Source organism: Coregonus clupeaformis, chromosome 35 (genome assembly GCF_020615455.1).
Source record: "Coregonus clupeaformis isolate EN_2021a chromosome 35, ASM2061545v1, whole genome shotgun sequence".
In the NCBI taxonomy this organism is placed as follows: domain Eukaryota; kingdom Metazoa; phylum Chordata; class Actinopteri; order Salmoniformes; family Salmonidae; genus Coregonus; species Coregonus clupeaformis.
The window spans coordinates 39919833-39937036 of NC_059226.1; the positions used below are offsets into that span (position 1 = coordinate 39919833).

Below are 17204 nucleotides of genomic sequence, written 5' to 3' on the forward strand. Positions count from 1 at the left end.
TACATCCACCTTTAGAATACGATAATTTCATATATGATAAGGCAATGTTGATAATATACTGTAGACCTAGCCTTAACCCTAGACCACACTGCCACTAGCCAAGGACAAAGGGCTTACTAAACCCAACACTCAAGGCATTCATTCCTGGTTCTATGTTAATTTTTTTGTAAAAGTCCATGTATGTCTCTTTCATTGTTATTTTTTAATACAACATGTAATTGTTATTTTGTTAAAAGAAAGAATTGAAACACAATAAGAAATCTACTATAAACTTTACCCAATGGGTAATGTAGAGTGTAGACAGTTTGCATCATTATCAAGAGGATTACATTGAAACAATGCAACCGTTTCTATTACAATGTTACAACAACAATGTAACCGGTTTTATCAGAGAGCGTCTGTCTGGCTCTGAAACAATGTAACGGTTTCCAGCGGGGGTCACTGGAGTACAGTACACGTAGCCACTGGTTTCCCCCGCGCATGCGTGGGTCTTCACAGCGAATGTCACGGTTGACGGTATTGTGTTTTATTAGCTAGCTGGCAGACCACCCTGTCCTTCCATTAAAATCTCATTTATCAGGGTCTAAAGACAAAACCATGGGGGACGAACAAGAGATCATGTGCAAACTAGAAAACATTATGGAAATACGGTAAGGATTTTTTTATTCTTCTTCAAAGAAACCACATCTGGTAAATCAGGTAGCTGGATGGTTCAGGAAAAGAGCAGCGAGAAGAAGTGGTTAGCCAGCTAATATTAGCGTCTTGGCTTTGTTATTGAGCGAGGAAGCTAGCTATATGTGACGACATAGCCTCGAGCAAGGTTAGCCAGCAGTGGTGACCGTTCTATTGTTCTTGAAGGAACTGCAAAGAAACTCTCGCTTTTGTTTTGCACGTTACAGAATAGGTTGCTAGTTATGCATTATGCATAATCAATCCAGCTGTTTGCATCAACAAAAATCTAGATGCGAAGTGCATTGCCAGATTAGCGGCTGGCTGGCTACTTAGCTAGCTTTCTGTCATTAGCCAGGTAGCTAATAATTGGCGAACCATGGTTGGTGGTCCGGTTCCCCCAATGTCTTGAATTCATTCAGGCGGAACCAGTTACACATTTTCACATTGTTGAACAGATGTGCCGCTGTATAGCTTGGCGTCAGTAACATCAGTAGATAAAAAGATGTCTGGACAATAATTAAACCAGTTATAACAATGGCATATGGTACACTACCATCTCTATTTCGGATATGCATGCATTATATTACTTATTTATTTGCGTGACAAATATTATCTCTCCTTATTTCTCAATACACTAATTTATTGCAACAGCAACACAATAATACACTATGATGTCTTGGTTTTGGTCTCTCTTGAAAAATAGATTTTTATCTGAAGAGACTAACCTGGATAAATAAATTAAAAACAATAGAAAATGCCTTAGGGCAATTGGTTTCTGAAGCATGATTGAGTGATGTGAAGTTGAACTGACAGAATGTTGTCTTTGTGCCCTCTGCCCTGTAATCAAAGGAATATGTGCATTTGTAAATAGCCCAGTGATAGGTAACTACCTAATGTTGTATAATTGGTAACTAGTGCATTGGTAACTAACTACTAGTGCATTTGTAAAGGACCTACTGTGTTACATTGGTAACTAGTGCTGTACAGTGAAAACTAAGTAGTGATGCATTGGTTAAACTGTGTTTTCTGTCATTTCAGGAATAAGACGGTACAGATGCAGAAGATCAAGACTCGTCTGAAGTCAGAGTTTGAGTCCCTGGAGTCTGAGGAGAAACATCTGAAGGAATACAAACAGGAGATGGACCTCCTACTGCAGGAGAAGATGGCCCATGTAGAGGAGCTACGACTCATACACGCTGATATCAACGTGGTGGGTAGAGAGAGATAAAGAGAGAGAGAGAGAGAGACAGATAGAAATAAAGAGAGAGAGATAGAGAGAGAGAGACAGAGAGAGAGAGAGACAGATATAAATAAAGAGAGAGAGAGATAAAGAGAGAGAGATAGAGAGAGAGAGACAGATAGAAAAAGAGAGAGAAAGAGAGAGAAATATAGAGAGAGAGAGATAAAGAGAGAGAGCAATAAAGAGAGAGAGAGAGAGAGAGACAGATAGAAATAAAGAGAGAGAGAGAGATAAAGAGAGAGATAGATAAAGAGAGAGAGCGAGAGAAGGAGAGAGAGAGATAGAGAGAAAAAAGAGAGAGCGTGTGAGTGAGAGGCAGACAGAAACCACTATTCGACTTCTGAATGCACAGATTTTAAAGAGTAACTTTCATCAAAAAACTATTTTTTCATAAAAAAAACAGATGTTTTAGGCTTAGTTGTAGTAAAACACATCAATTCTGGTCTTCATTTTGACAGATCGGTGCAAAATGATATACACTGAGTGTACAAAACATTAAGAACACCTTCCTAATATTGAGTTGCACCCTTTTACCCTCAGAACAGTCTCAGTTCGTCGGGGCATGGACATTACAAGTTGTCAAGCGTTCCACAGGGATGCTGGGTCATGTTGACGCCGAAGCTTCCCACAGTTGTGTCAAGTTGGCTAGATGTCCTTTGGGTGGTGAACCATTCTTTATACACATGGGAAACTGTTGAGCGTGAAAAACCCAACAGCGTTGCAAGTCTTGACACAAACTGGTGCACCTGGCACCTACTACCATACCCGATTCAAAGACACTTAAATCTTTTGTCTTGCCCATTCAACCTCTGAATGGCACACATACACAATTCATATCTCAATTGTCTCAAGGCTTAAAAATCCTTCTTTAACCTGTTTCCTCCCCTTCATCTACTCTGATTGAAGTGGATTTAACAAGCGACATCAACAAGGGATCATAGCTTTCAACTGGTTTCACCTGGTCAGTCTACGTCATGGAAAGAGCAGGTGTTCATAATGTTTTGTATTTTGGTCTTTTAGTAGTAAATCTCTTTCTGCCCCTAGCGGTTCAACTCTACCATTGAAATCGTGATGTAGAGGCACCTTGAGAAGGTTCCTCTACGTCAGGGGTGTCAAACTCATTTTAGCTCAGGGGCCACATGGAGGAAAATCTATTCCCAAGTGGGCCGGACCGGAAAAATCATGGTGTATATATAACTTAAAAACAACAACTTCAGATTGTTTTCTTTGTTTTAATACGATCAACATACAACATAAAGCTGGAGCCTGAGGACAGTGTGTCCAAAATAGTACAAGCACAACATCACTATTAATCATAAAACACGTCAAGTTTATTTGAAAATTCTAAAGAAAAAGAACACACAAACACACAATGCCTCAGTGATTAACAGAACTGTTTCACAGATCACAGAACTATATCAGGGTGTCATTTCTCAGGCAGAAATGTAGATAGAAATAATGAAATCCTGTTCCCCAAACAAGTGCAAGAACCACAGTCAAGAATAGGTTAAATATACAAATAAAATAAAATCAATTAAAAACAATAGCACATCAACATAAAAACATATAAACATAAAGCTGGAGCCTGAGGACAGTGTCCAAAAGCACAACATCACTATTAATCATAAAACACCTCAAGTTATTTGAAAGTTCTGAGGACAAAGAACACACAAACACACAATGCCTCAGTGATTCACAGAAGTATATCACAGATCACAGAACTATATCAGGGTGTCATTTCTCAGGCAGAAATGTAGATAAAAATAATGAAATCCTGTTCCCCAAACAAGTGCAAGAACCACAGAGTCAAGAATAGGTTAAATATACAAATAAAATCAATTAAAAACAATAGCACATCAACATAAAAACATAAACATAAATCTGAAAGCGTTGCTCAAACTCCCTTAACAGTCCCGTTATTTTATCTTTGAACCGCTTCATGTCTGCCACATGTTGGGTCGCGCACACATTTTTCAGACAGGGGAAGTGAGCTGCATCACCACCGGCAAGTTGCGTCTCCCACAATGACAGCTTCAACTTGAAAGAACGTATGCTGTCATAATACTGCGTGACAACTTTGTTGCGCCCTTGCAGCTGTTTGTTCAAGTTATTCAGGTGCTCTGTAACATCCACCATAAATGCAAGGTCCTGCATCCATTCTGCGGAATGAAATTCTAACACTGGTTTGCCCTTTTCTTCCATGAACTGTTCAATTTCTTCTCGTAAATCAAAGAAACGCCTCAGCACAGCACCTCGGCTTAACCATCTTACCTCAGTGTGGTATGGCAGGTCATAGATGTGGTCTTTCTCTCTGAGAAGGCTGTCAAACTGACGGTGATTCAGGCTTCTGGATCGGATGAAATTAACAGTTTGGATGACCACCTTCATGACGTTATCCATCTTTAATGACTTGCAACACAAAGCCTCCTGGTGCAAAATACAGTGAAAAGTCAAAAAATCACGTCCTCCATTTGCAGATTGCACTTTCTCTCTGAACTTTGTCACAACGCCTGCTTTTTTCCCGATCATTGAGGGCGCACCATCTGTAGCCAGGCTGACAGCGTGGGACCAGTCCACTCCGACCCTGTCCAGCGCGCCGACGAGTGCGGTAAAAATATCAGCTGCTGTCGTTGTATCTGTCATCGGCACCAACTCCACGAACTCCTCGGTGACGGTCAATGTGTCATCAACTCCGCGGATGAAAATGGCCAGTTGTGCAACATCTGTAATGTCCGTGCTTTCATCAATTGCAACCGAAAACGCAATAAATGACTTTACTTTTTGCTTCAACTGGCTGTCCAAATCCACTGAAAGATCGGAAATCCTGTCTGCAACTGTGTTTCTTGTCAGGCTGATATTTGCAAAAGCCTGCCGCTTTTCAGGGCACACAATCTCCGCTGCCTTCATCATGCATGTTTTTACAAATTCACCCTCACTAAATGGTTTTGAAGCCACTGCGATTTCATTAGCAATGAGGTAGCTAGCTTTCACTGCAGCGTCACTGATGTCTCGGCTGTGAGTAAACACAGACTGCTGTTTCTTCAGACCCGCCAACAGTTCATTCACCTTCTCTCTTCTCCGCTGTCCTTGAAGTTGTCATATTTGTCGGCATGAAGACTCACATAGTGGCGACGAAGGTTATATTCTTTCAGCACTGCAACATGCTCTGAACACACCAAACATACAGCTTTCCCATTCAATTCCGTGAATAAATAGGATGACCATTTTTCTTGGAACACTCTGCACTCTGCGTCCACTTTTCTCTTTTTTGACAGAGACATGTGGGGCAATGAGGGTGCCAAAGCACATAATGTTAAAAGTAGAAGCCGTAATAAATATCGCGGGCAAAACAAAGTAGCTCATTGGCTGCACGTGCTTGACCTACTTGCTCTGCCCCGGTATAAACAGTTTGCTTGCTTAACACAATTTCATTGCGCCATCCAGTGGACGCAATTGGAACAGCAGTTTATTTTATTGAAAAATTGCAGCGCATTTTTATACTTTATACTTTTTTTTTTCAAAATCATCTCGCGGGCCGGATTAAACCCGTTTGCGGGCCTGATCCGGCCCGCGGGCCGTACGTTTGACACCCCTGCTCTACGTCATCTCAAGGGAGGGGTTCGGTATGAAATACACTCCCTTATAGATGTGCTGGGTGATACCACTTCAAGGCTTACTATAAAAGCAGGTGACAGCGCACCTTATTTGGCAATGGTGTTGGTAAGTGGAGTGTGCCAATATATTTTGCATGATGCTTCCTTGACTACTGACGTTACACAAAATTCAAAAGGCAGTAAGGCAAATTTTTGCATATGACCAAATTCTACATTTTGGTTTACCGTTTTATACACAACTATGTGCTTTTAGGAAGAAAAAAAACATGTAGTCTATGAGGATTATACATTTATATTCGTGGCTACATTCATCGCAACAAGAAATAGATGACAATAGTGGTCATATCAACTTGTGTTCTTTTCCTAACTGCTACAACTGATTAGTGGTGCAATAGTCTGCTAAGACAATTGGCTCATAGTTTAATGGTTGTGGGTTCTAATCCCACATGGGGCAGGTATGTATATACAGTGGGGGGAAAAAGTATTTAGTCAGCCACCAATTGTGCAAGTTCTCCCACTTAAAAAGATGAGAGAGGCCTGTAATTTTCATCATAGGTACACGTCAACTATGACAGACAAATTTAGAAAAAATTATCTAGAAAATCACATTGTAGGATTTTTTATGAATTTATTTGCAAATTATGGTGGAAAATAAGTATTTGGTCACCTACAAACAAGCAAGATTTCTGGCTCTCACAGACCTGTAACTTCTTCTTTAAGAGGCTCCTCTGTCCTCCACTCGTTACCTGTATTAATGGCACCTGTTTGAACTTGTTATCAGTATAAAAGACACCTGTCCACAACCTCAAACAGTCACACTCCAAACTCCACTATGGCCAAGACCAAAGAGCTGTCAAAGGACACCAGAAACAAAATTGTAGACCTGCACCAGGCTGGGAAGACTGAATCTGCAATAGGTAAGCAGCTTGGTTTGAAGAAATCAACTGTGGGAGCAATTATTAGGAAATGGAAGACATACAAGACCACTGATAATCTCCCTCGATCTGGGGCTCCACGCACGATCTCACCCCGTGGGGTCAAAATGATCACAAGAACGGTGAGCAAAAATCCCAGAACCACACGGGGGGGACCTAGTGAATGACCTGCAGAGAGCTGGGACCAAAGTAACAAAGCCTACCATCAGTAACACACTACGCCGCCAGGGACTCAAATCCTGCAGTGCGAGACGTGTCCCCCTGCTTAAGCCAGTACATGTCCAGGCCCGTCTGAAGTTTGCTAGAGTGCATTTGGATGATCCAGAAGAGGATTGGGAGAATGTCATATGGTCAGATGAAACCAAAATATAACTTTTTGGTGAAAACTCAACTCGTCGTGTTTGGAGGACAAAGAATGCTGAGTTGCATCCAAAGAACACCATACCTACTGTGAAGCATGGGGGTGGAAACATCATGCTTTGGGGCTGTTTTTCTGCAAAGGGACCAGGACGACTGATCCGTGTAAAGGAAAGAATGAATGGGGCCATGTATCGTGAGATTTTGAGTGAAAACCTCCTTCCATCAGCAAGGGCATTGAGGATGAAACGTGGCTGGGTCTTTCAGCATGACAATGATCCCTAACACACCGCCCGGGCAACGAAGGAGTGGCTTCGTAAGAAGCATTTCAAGGTCCTGGAGTGGCCTAGCCAGTCTCCAGATCTCAACCCCATAGAAAATCTTTGGAGGGAGTTGAAAGTCCGTGTTGCCCAGCGACAGCCCCAAAACATCACTGCTCTAGAGGAGATCTGCATGGAGGAATGGGCCAAAATACCAGCAACAGTGTGTGAAAACCTTGTGAAGACTTACAGAAAACGTTTGACCTGTGTCATTGCCATTAAATGGTATATACCAAAGTATTGAGAAACTTTTGTTATTGACCAAAAACTTATTTTCCACCATAATTTGCAAATAAATTCATTAGAAATCCTACAATGTGATTTTCTGGATTTTTTTTTCTCATTTTGTCTGTCATAGTTGACGTGTACCTATGATGAAAATTACAGGTCTCTCTCATCTTTTTAAGTGGGAGAACTTGCACAATTGGTGGCTGACTAAATACTTTTTTTCCCCACTGTATATATTTTTTCAAATCCTTTTTTTTTTTTTTACAATATTCATCCCGTGCCCACACACTTCTAATAAAAAAAAAAAGTGAAAGCATACCTGTGAGAGGGGTCGCCCTGGTAGTAGTTGTAGGTTTTTATACAGTAACCAAGACCAATCTGTGAGTTAATTTGACCATAGGAAAAAGAGCAACTGCGTAAATACTGCAATGCGGGTTGGATTGAATTGAGCCCCTAGTCTTCATGTTCAAGGTAATGACTGCACTTTTCTTCCCAACACAATACCGCAATAAATGTGAGTCCACAATTCAACGATTTCTTTTGCGCCCCATGGGGAATTCAAACTTACGCCGCAAGTGGTGATAGATGTCAGGAACTCGGCACCTCACCACTGTCAGCTAACTGTCCAGAGCTGTGATTGCTCGCGATGCACATTCTTTTATTATCAGCATGCCAGTGGACTTCTGGTAAATATGCTTTAGTGAGAAAGTGTTGGGATCAGGTACAACTATGTTTACCCACCCCCAAAATGAATATTTATGAGCAATTCCCGCCACCCACAACTTCTCACCTGAATGCATTTTTTTTTTTATGTGAAGGGATTGGGCAAAGGCTGAAATTGGGGTTGAGAGTTACCCTTTAATCGTTTATTATTTTTTCTGTATCTCTCGCCCCTTCTCTCTCTCCTTCTCTCTCTCCTTCTCCTGTCCTCTCTCCCCTTCTCTCTCTCCTTCTCCTGTCCTTCTCCTGTCCTTCTCTCTCCTTTTCCTGTCCTTCTCCTGTCCTTCTCTCCCCTTCTCCTGTCTTCTCTCCTACTCCTGTCCTCTCTCCTTCTCCTGTCCTCTCTCCTTCTGCCCTTCTCTCTCCTCTTCTCCTGTCCTCTCTCCTTCTCTCTCTCTCCTTCTCCTGTCCTCTCTCCTTCTCTCTCTCCTTCTCCTGTCCTCTCTCCTTCTCTCTCCCCTTCTCCTGTCCTCTCTCCTTCTCCTGTCTTCTCTCTCTCCTTCTCCTGTCGTCTCTCTCTCCTTCTCCTTCTCTCTCTCCTTCTCCTGTCCTTCTCTCTCCCCTTCTCCTGTCATTCTCTCTCCTTCTCTCTCCCCTTCTCCTGTCCTTCTCTCTCTCCTTCTCTCTCCCCTTCTCCTGTCCTTCTCTCTCTCCTTCTCTCTCCCCTTCTCCTGTCCTTCTCTCTCCCCTTCTCTCTCCCCTTCTCTCTCTCCTTCTCTTTCCCCTTCTCCTGTCCTCTCTCTCCTTCTCTTTCCCCTTCTCTCTCCCCTTCTCTCTCTCCTTCTCCTCCCCAGATGGAGAGCACTATAAAGCAGTCGGAGAACGACCTGAATAAGCTGCTGGAGACGACACGGAGGCTTCACGATGAGTACAAACCCCTGAAGGAACATGTAGACGCCCTGAGGATGACCCTGGGCCTGCACAGACTACCCAACCTCAACGAAGAGGAGGAGAAACTCTCTCTGGAGTCAGTACACACATATTATACACACACACACACGGTCACACAGGCACTCACACACACACATCAACTTGTTATCTGTGCTATCCTCTATCTCTGTTGCCATAGTTACTTTGAGAAGCAGAAGGCTGAGTGGCAGAAGGAGCCTCATGAGCCCACCATCCCAGAATCCCTTGCAGCAGCAGCTGCCGCGGCCCAACAGCTCCAGGTCTCCCGGAAGCAAGATGCCCGCCAGACCGCCACCTTCAGGCAACAGCCCCCTCCCATGAAGGTACACAGTACACACCCTCCTATGAAGGTACACACACACACACACATACACACTCCTCTCCCCTGTCTGTGTACCAACACAATAATGACACTGTACTGACGTATGTGTATCTACATAGTAATGACCCACTATAACATCTTTGTTCTCTCTGTCACCTCGGTTCTCTCCCCAGGCCTGTCTGTCATGCCACCAGCAGATCCATCGTAACGCTCCTATCTGTCCACTGTGTAAGGCCAAGAGTCGCTCCCGCAACCCCAAGAAACCCAAGAGGAAGCCTGACGAGTAGATACACAGATACAGACGCACTCTCCTACTACCACCTCATATTGCTACATTTCACCACTGGAATTCAGTAACACATGTTTTCATAACCTTTCCCCATGCCGTGGAACCTACGTTTAGTGTAATCGTCATTATCCTAAGTGTTTTCTATGTAACAGTGCTAGAGTGTTTTAATGTAATTGTTAACCTTAACGTTTGATAGACACTAACCATGTTAAATCAAAACCATTATACTGTAACTGTACCCATGTTGTGATTGGTTCTGGCAGTAGAAATGTCAAACGGACTGCATTTACTTGTTACTCTGTATTTAACATGAACACTTTCCATGGCTGAACTATAATGACTGTGTTGTAACTGTTTGTGATGATATGAAAGTGGGTTCATCGTTGGAGTGTATAACCCAGGAAGTTGTTCTAATGTTTACTTAAGGCATAAGGGACGGTCAAGGACTGAGAAAACCATGATGCTTATTTGCTTTTAACAGTGTTGTATGTGAAACTTTAATACAAGAATACAAAAATAAATGTATTTTGTACTGCAGTTGGAATTGTCTTTTCTTCTAGACTTTAAGATGAAACTCATTATAATACAGATGATCAATGACACTCACTGTTGGTCACAGGCTGGGTCACACATAGGTCTCTGACCAGAAGTAGTGCACTACATAGGGAATATTTCAGATATGTCCGCACGGTGTTAGCGCCAGTACGAAGGTACCTTTAGCTCAGTTCTTGTACTGTCGTCAAGAAGTCGTCAAGTTAACATTCTGGGCCTTCAAGATAACCCTTCATTGACATTCTGTTGGCAGGGTACATCCAGATTCCTGTTCTGTCTCCAAGGTAACCCCAGGTTGCTATGTCTCCCTCTGGCCTGCAGTTTGGGGGCTTGGGGAGGCTCCTCAGCAGCTCACCCAAAACACATACTGGGAGAATCTCATTTACATACTCCTGGTGTCCGCTTTCCCTGCCTCTTCAAAACCCATTGGATGAGAAAGCTAGAGGTCCCTCCCCTCTGAACTTCTCCTCCAATGGGTTTAGAGGAGGCAGCGAGAGGAGTATGCAATTGAGATTCTCCCACTGCGTCCTACAACACATGAGAACACCGATTAATTTACCTAAATATGAAACATTCTGTTCTTATTTATTGGGGACTGTTTGCAGTTCAGAGGGCCGTTTAAGTGTACAGGAACATAAGGACAGAAACTGATTATAATAACATAGCAGTCAACAGGTACAGGAGCTAAACAGAAAAGAACACAGATACTGTGAGCAGTCTGTAAAGTACCATGTGTCGTACCCTGTAGAGGTGTGTTGTGTTGTACTCTGTTGTAGAGGTGTGTTGTGTTGTACCCTGTTGTAGAGGTGTGTAGTACCCTGTTGCAGAGGTGTGTTGTGTTTTACCCTGTTGTAGAGGTGTGTTGTACCCTGTTGTAGAGGTGTGTTGTACCCTGTTGTAGAGGTGTGTAGTACCCTGTTGTAGAGGTGTGTAGTACCCTGTTGTAGAGGTGTGTTGTACCCTGTTGTAGAGGTGTGTTGTACCCTGTTGTAGAGGTGTGTAGTACCCTGTTGTAGAGGTGTGTTGTACCCTGTTGTAGAGGTGTGTTGTACCCTGTTGTAGAGGTGTGTAGTACCCTGTTGCAGAGGTGTGTTGTGTTGTACCCTGTTGTAGAGGTGTGTTGTACCCTGTTGTAGAGGTGTGTTGTACCCTGTTGTAGAGGTGTGTTGTACCCTGTTGTAGAGGTGTGTTGTACCCTGTTGTAGAGGTGTGTAGTACCCTGTTGTAGAGGTGTGTTGTACCCTGTTGTAGAGGTGTGTTGTACCCTGTTGTAGAGGTGTGTAGTACCCTGTTGCAGAGGTGTGTTGTGTTGTACCCTGTTGTAGAGGTGTGTTGTACCCTGTTGTAGAGGTGTGTTGTACCCTGTTGTAGAGGTGTGTAGTACCCTGTTGTAGAGGTGTGTAGTACCCTGTTGTAGAGGTGTGTTGTACCCTGTTGTAGAGGTGTGTTGTACCCTGTTGTAGAGGTGTGTAGTACCCTGTTGTAGAGGTGTGTAGTACCCTGTTGTAGAGGTGTGTTGTACCCTGTTGTAGAGGTGTGTTGTACCCTGTTGTAGAGGTGTGTAGTACCCTGTTGCAGAGGTGTGTTGTGTTGTACCCTGTTGTAGAGGTGTGTTGTACCCTGTTGTAGAGGTGTGTTGTACCCTGTTGTAGAGGTGTGTAGTACCCTGTTGTAGAGGTGTGTAGTACCCTGTTGTAGAGGTGTGTTGTACCCTGTTGTAGAGGTGTGTTGTACCCTGTTGTAGAGGTGTGTTGTACCCTGTTGTAGAGGTGTGTAGTACCCTGTTGTAGAGGTGTGTAGTACCCTGTTGTAGAGGTGTGTAGTACCCTGTTGTAGAGGTGTGTAGTACCCTGTTGTAGAGGTGTGTAGTACCCTGTTGTAGAAGTGTGTGTGTGTAGAGCCACGGGGTTTGTGTCCGCTCGACACGGCTCCAAATGGAGGCGGAAGAGCGGGCACAAATCAGGCTAGACAAACTGGAAACGCGTAGGCTTGATCAGGAACAGGAGACGCGTAAGCTAGAGGCAGAGCTGGAAACGCGTAGGCTTGATCAGGAACTGGAGACGCGTAAGATGGAACTGGAGACGCGTAGGCTTGATCAAGAACTGGAGACGCGTAAGATGGAACTGGAGTTGCGTAAAATGGAACTGGAGGCAGAAACAGCGAGGTTAGTCTCTGCTCATACTATGCCTGCTAGTGAGCCATCCTCACCAGCTGGGTCGTCTACTACGTTTGATATTAGTAGGCAGATCACCTTGGTACCTGTGTTCAGGGAGTCAGAGGTTGATTCCTATTTCAGTGTTTTTGAACGTATAGCAGTAGCATTGAAATGGCCCAAAGAGGTATGGTGCCTATTACTTCAGTGTAAACTAACAGGTAAAGCCCAAGAGGTTCTGGCAGCGCTACCTCTTGAAGACAGTTTGAATTATGACGTGGTCAAAGCTACTGTTCTTCGTGCCTATGAGCTTGTTCCTGAGGCATATCGACAGAGATTTAGGGTCTCATAAAAAGTCTCCTACTCAGACTTATGTGGAGTTTGCTAGAGACAAAGGAAATCTGTTTGACAAATGGCACAGTGCTAGTAAAGTAACTGATTTTAACTCTCTACGGGAGTTAATCTTGTTAGAAGAGTTTAAAAATTGCTTACCGGAACGCATTGTAGTTTATCTGAACGAACAGAAAGTATCCTCACTGTCGGAAGCGTCTGTATTGGCAGACGAGTTTGTGTTGACGCATAAGAGCGTGTTTTCGGCTCGTACGGAGAGCAGGGCTGCGGAGTTGCTAACTTTTAGTCCTAGTCGACCAGCAGTACATCCAGCACGCCCAAAAGATGTGCGTCACTGTTTCTATTGTCATAAGGTGGGACATATGGTTAATGATTGCTTTCTGCTAAAACGCAAACCGGGGATGCCTCAGCACGCCAGGCCGCCAACGGGTGTTGGGCTGATTCGAAATGCGGTTGTAAGGCCGGAATCAAGACAGAGGCCTCATACTGAATGTGGTTTGAAAGTCCCTGTCCCAGATCACAGTTATGAACCGTTCATTTTTGAGGGGTTTGTTTCTATATCAGATGACGAAGCGTCTCAGCGTCCAGTTAGAATCCTCAGAGATACTGGTGCGGGCGCAGTCGTTCATACTATCTGATGTGTTGCCCTTGTCTAATAATACATATTGTGGTTCCAATGTGTTAGTACAAGGAATTGAAATGGGATTTGTCCCAGTGCCATTGCACTTTGTGAACGTACACTCTGAGTTAGTCAGTGGATTGTTCAGAGTGGGCGTACGTCCTATGTTGCCAGTAAAAGGTGTGACATTTATAATGGGCAACGATATTGCCGGAGGAAAGGTGATACCCGTATTGGAGGTATTGGATAAAAGTGACCAGTCTCTCTCCGAGGAGCTGGCACAGGGTTATCCAGATGTGTTCCCCGCTTGTGCTGTCACACGTGCTCAAGCACGACAAGTGGGTGAAGTGATAGATTTGTCAGACACGATTCTATTCAGAGAGTGTGACCCAGAGGATAGTTCGGGTGCTACCTCTGGTAAGCTGGTGCAGTCTGACCAACAGCCCAGAGAAAGGAAGAAGGATGTGGAACTTGTTGCTGAGGCCATACAGTTACCAGTTACTCGTGAGCAGCTGATCGCTAACCAACAGGTTGACATGAGCCTGGCTAAATGTTTTTCTAGTGTTGTCTCAGAGGAGGAGCTAAAGAAGAAAAACATGGCATACTTCATTGATGGTAATCTCCTCATGCGTAAATGGACATCCCATGTTGACGCTGGCAGAGATTGGAATGCTGTTTACCAAATAGTGATTCCTACAGCCTTTCGACAAAATGTTTTATCCCTCGCTCATGATCACCAGTGGTCCGGACATCTGGGAGTCACCAAGACTTATGATCGAGTTTTGCGACATTTCTTTTGGCCTGGTTTAAAGCAAGATGTGGCTCAGTTCTGTCGGACTTGCCACACCTGTCAAGTAGTTGGGAAACCGAACCAGGTTATTTCCCCCGCGCCTCTTTGTCCCATACCGGCCATAGGTGAACCCTTCGAACATGTGATGGTTGATTGTGTTGGACCATTACCAAAAACAAAATCTGGTAACCAGTTTATGTTAACAATTATGTGTGTGGCCACCAGGTACCCAGAGGCCATTCCTCTACGAAGGATTACTGCTCCGGTGGTGAGTAAAGCGTTGATCAAATTCTTCTCAACTTTTGGGTTACCTAAGGTGATACAAACTGATCAGGGTACGAATTTCCTTTCTAAACTTTTCAAACAAGTGTTAAAATCCTTGTCAGTTACACACCGTGTGTCAAGCGCATATCACCCAGAGTCTCAGGGTGCGCTTGAACGTTGGCATCAGACCCTGAAGTCTATGCTCCGTAAATATTGCTTGGAATCTGAGAAAGATTGGGATGAGGGAGTTCCTCTAGTTTTGTTTGCTGTCCGTGAGACAGTACAGGAATCCCTAGGGTTCAGCCCAGCTGAACTGGTGTTTGGACACACCATGAGAGGACCTATGAAAGTCCTTAAGGATCAGTTTTTGTCACAAGAGTTGTGTGTGAAAGAAAGTGTGTTGGACTACGTTAGTCGCTTTCGTGAGCGCCTACATGGTGCCTGTGCTCTAGCAAAGGAAGCGCTGTCTTCCTCACAGAAACGGATGAAACGACACTATGACACACAGGCTGTTTCTCGTTCACTGCAGCCAGGTGACCAAGTTCTTGTATTGTTGCCTGTGCCAGGAGCGTCATTGTCAGCACGTTTTTCTGGTCCTTATGTCATTGAAAAGAAACTAAGTGAAACTGACTACGTGATACAGACTCCTGATAGAAAACGCCAATCTCGTGTGTGCCACGTTAACATGTTGAAGACATACCACACCAGACCCGTCACTCAGGTAGACAGTCCAGAGAAAGGGGCCGAGTCGGCTGTCTCTATTGCTGTTACGGCTGTAGTGGGAGGTCATGTTAATGATGTGGACGGAGATGGTTTGGAGTTGCGCAATACTCAGCAGCAGTGTGCTAGATTGCCCAATTCAGAGATGCTGCTGTCTCTCCCGTCAAGCCTGATTCATTTAACGGACAGACAGTCAGATGATATTGTGAGACTATTACACAGCTTTCCATGTCTTTTTAATGATGTTCCTACATGTACAAATGTGTTAGAACATGACATTAATGTTGGAAACGCTGCACCTATCAAGCAACATGCTTATCGTGTCAACGTCTCTAAAAGAAAGATAATGAGGAATGAGGTCGGTTATTTGCTGGAGAATAACCTGGCTATGCCAAGTTCAAGTCCTTGGAGTTCTCCGTGCATTCTGGTTCCTAAACCTGATGGGACATCCAGATTATGTACGGACTATCGGAAGGTCAATGCTGTCACAGTGCCCGACTCGTTCCCGTTACCCAGACTGGATGACTGTATTGATACTGTTGGTGCTGCTACTTATGTAACCAAACTAGATCTTCTAAAGGTTACTGGCAGGTGCCGTTAACCCCACGTGCCTCCGACATCTCTGCCTTTGTGACCCCAGATCACTTCCTACAATATGCTGTCATGGCATTTGGGATGCGGAACGCACCAGCCACTTTCCAACGTCTGGTTAACACAGTATTGGCTGGAGTTCCTAATTGTAGTGCTTACCTTGATGATCTGGTAATTTATTCAACTGAGTGGTCTGATCATGTTAACACTCTAAGGGTAGTGTGTGAACGTCTAGCAACCGCTTCTCTAACCCTGAACTTAGCAAAGTGCGAGTTTGGGAAGGCCACTGTTACTTATCTTGGTAAACAGGTCGGCCATGGTCAGGTGCGCCCTGTAGATGCCAAGGTCTCGGCTATAAACGCATTTCCCGCACCTACCACCAGAAGAGAGCTACGCCGTTTTTTAGGGATGGTTGGCTACTACCGTAGTTTCTGTAAAAATTTCTCTGCTGTAGTTGCTCCATTAACGGATTTGCTCAGTCCGGCGAGAAAATTTGTATGGTCTGAAGATTGTCGTACTGCTTTCAACACTGCTAAAGCACTCTTATGTAGTACTCCTGTTCTTGCTGCGCCAGATTTTGAACGACCGTTTAAACTGGAGGTAGATGCAAGTGCCAGAGGTGCTGGGGCTGTTCTACTGCAGCAAGACCAGAGTGGAGTGGACCATCCTGTCTGTTATTTTTCACGGAAATTTAACAAATGTCAGACAAACTATTCCACCATTGAACAAGAAGCTCTAGCTTTGTTGTTAGCTCTGCAGTACTTTGAAGTTTATGTTGGTTCCAGTGCATTACCAGTGATAGTGTATACTGACCATAACCCCTTAGTTTATCGCCACCGGATGTACAACCAGAACCAACGCCTTATGCGTTGGGCGCTTGTCGTGCAAAATTATAATTTGGAGATCCGCCACAAGAAGGGGTTGGATAATGTGTTGGCAGATGCTTTGTCTCGTGTTTAATGATCTAGGTTTTTTTTGTTATCCCGGCAGGATGATTTGTGAATTTGGGTGTTGTGATAGTACGTGTGTCGCAAACCATTGTGGTTTGCTCTTTTAAGGGTGGGAGTGTTACGGATACAGGTATCCTGTGTCCTGTGTTTTTCTCTCCTTCTGCCCTAATCACAGGTGTCCTGTATGTTCCTGATTGGTGGTCGTTGAGGTGTCTGCTGATTGGACCAATCAGTGAACATTCCTGTGCATTGCACCACCTGTTACTCGTTTGTTCAATCACACATTCCATGTCCATCACTTTATGTTACGAACCCCGTGGCTCTAAACGTCTAGGGTGGATGGACATGAGACCCGTAACATAAATCATGCAAATTATAAGTGTGGCATGGAACAGTGAGAAGGAAAAACTACACGACAACCATAAACTACCGTCAAACACAAATGGTTTATTTCTTAACACACGGTAAAGGTTTGGGAAAAAGGGCTGAGCAGGACCCAAGAAATGAAACAATAGTGTAAAACCCCCTAAGCTGATCTTGCCTGCCTCAAGAACCGCTAGGCTACTGCTACCATACAAAAATACAGTGGGTGGTCCGCTCAGGTCTAAC

At 44.1% G+C, this 17204-nt stretch overlaps 1 protein-coding gene across 2 annotated transcripts; it reads left to right on the plus strand.

The window, feature by feature from the left end:
• The first annotated feature begins 483 nt into the window (after positions 1–483).
• LOC121539591 (zinc finger C4H2 domain-containing protein) lies at positions 484–10143 on the plus strand. 2 transcript variants are annotated; one of them, XM_041848212.1, is made up of 5 exons: positions 484–650; positions 1711–1882; positions 8881–9053; positions 9156–9345; positions 9491–10143. In XM_041848212.1, the coding sequence occupies exons 1-5, from the start codon at positions 598–600 to the stop codon at positions 9602–9604; spliced, it is 702 nt and encodes a 233-aa protein (XP_041704146.1). In that variant the 5' UTR covers positions 484–597; the 3' UTR covers positions 9605–10143. The 2 variants fall into 2 exon arrangements, with proteins under 2 accessions (XP_041704146.1, XP_041704153.1); XM_041848219.1 differs by having other exon boundaries at positions 9156–9318.
• The last annotated feature ends 7061 nt before the right edge of the window (positions 10144–17204 follow it).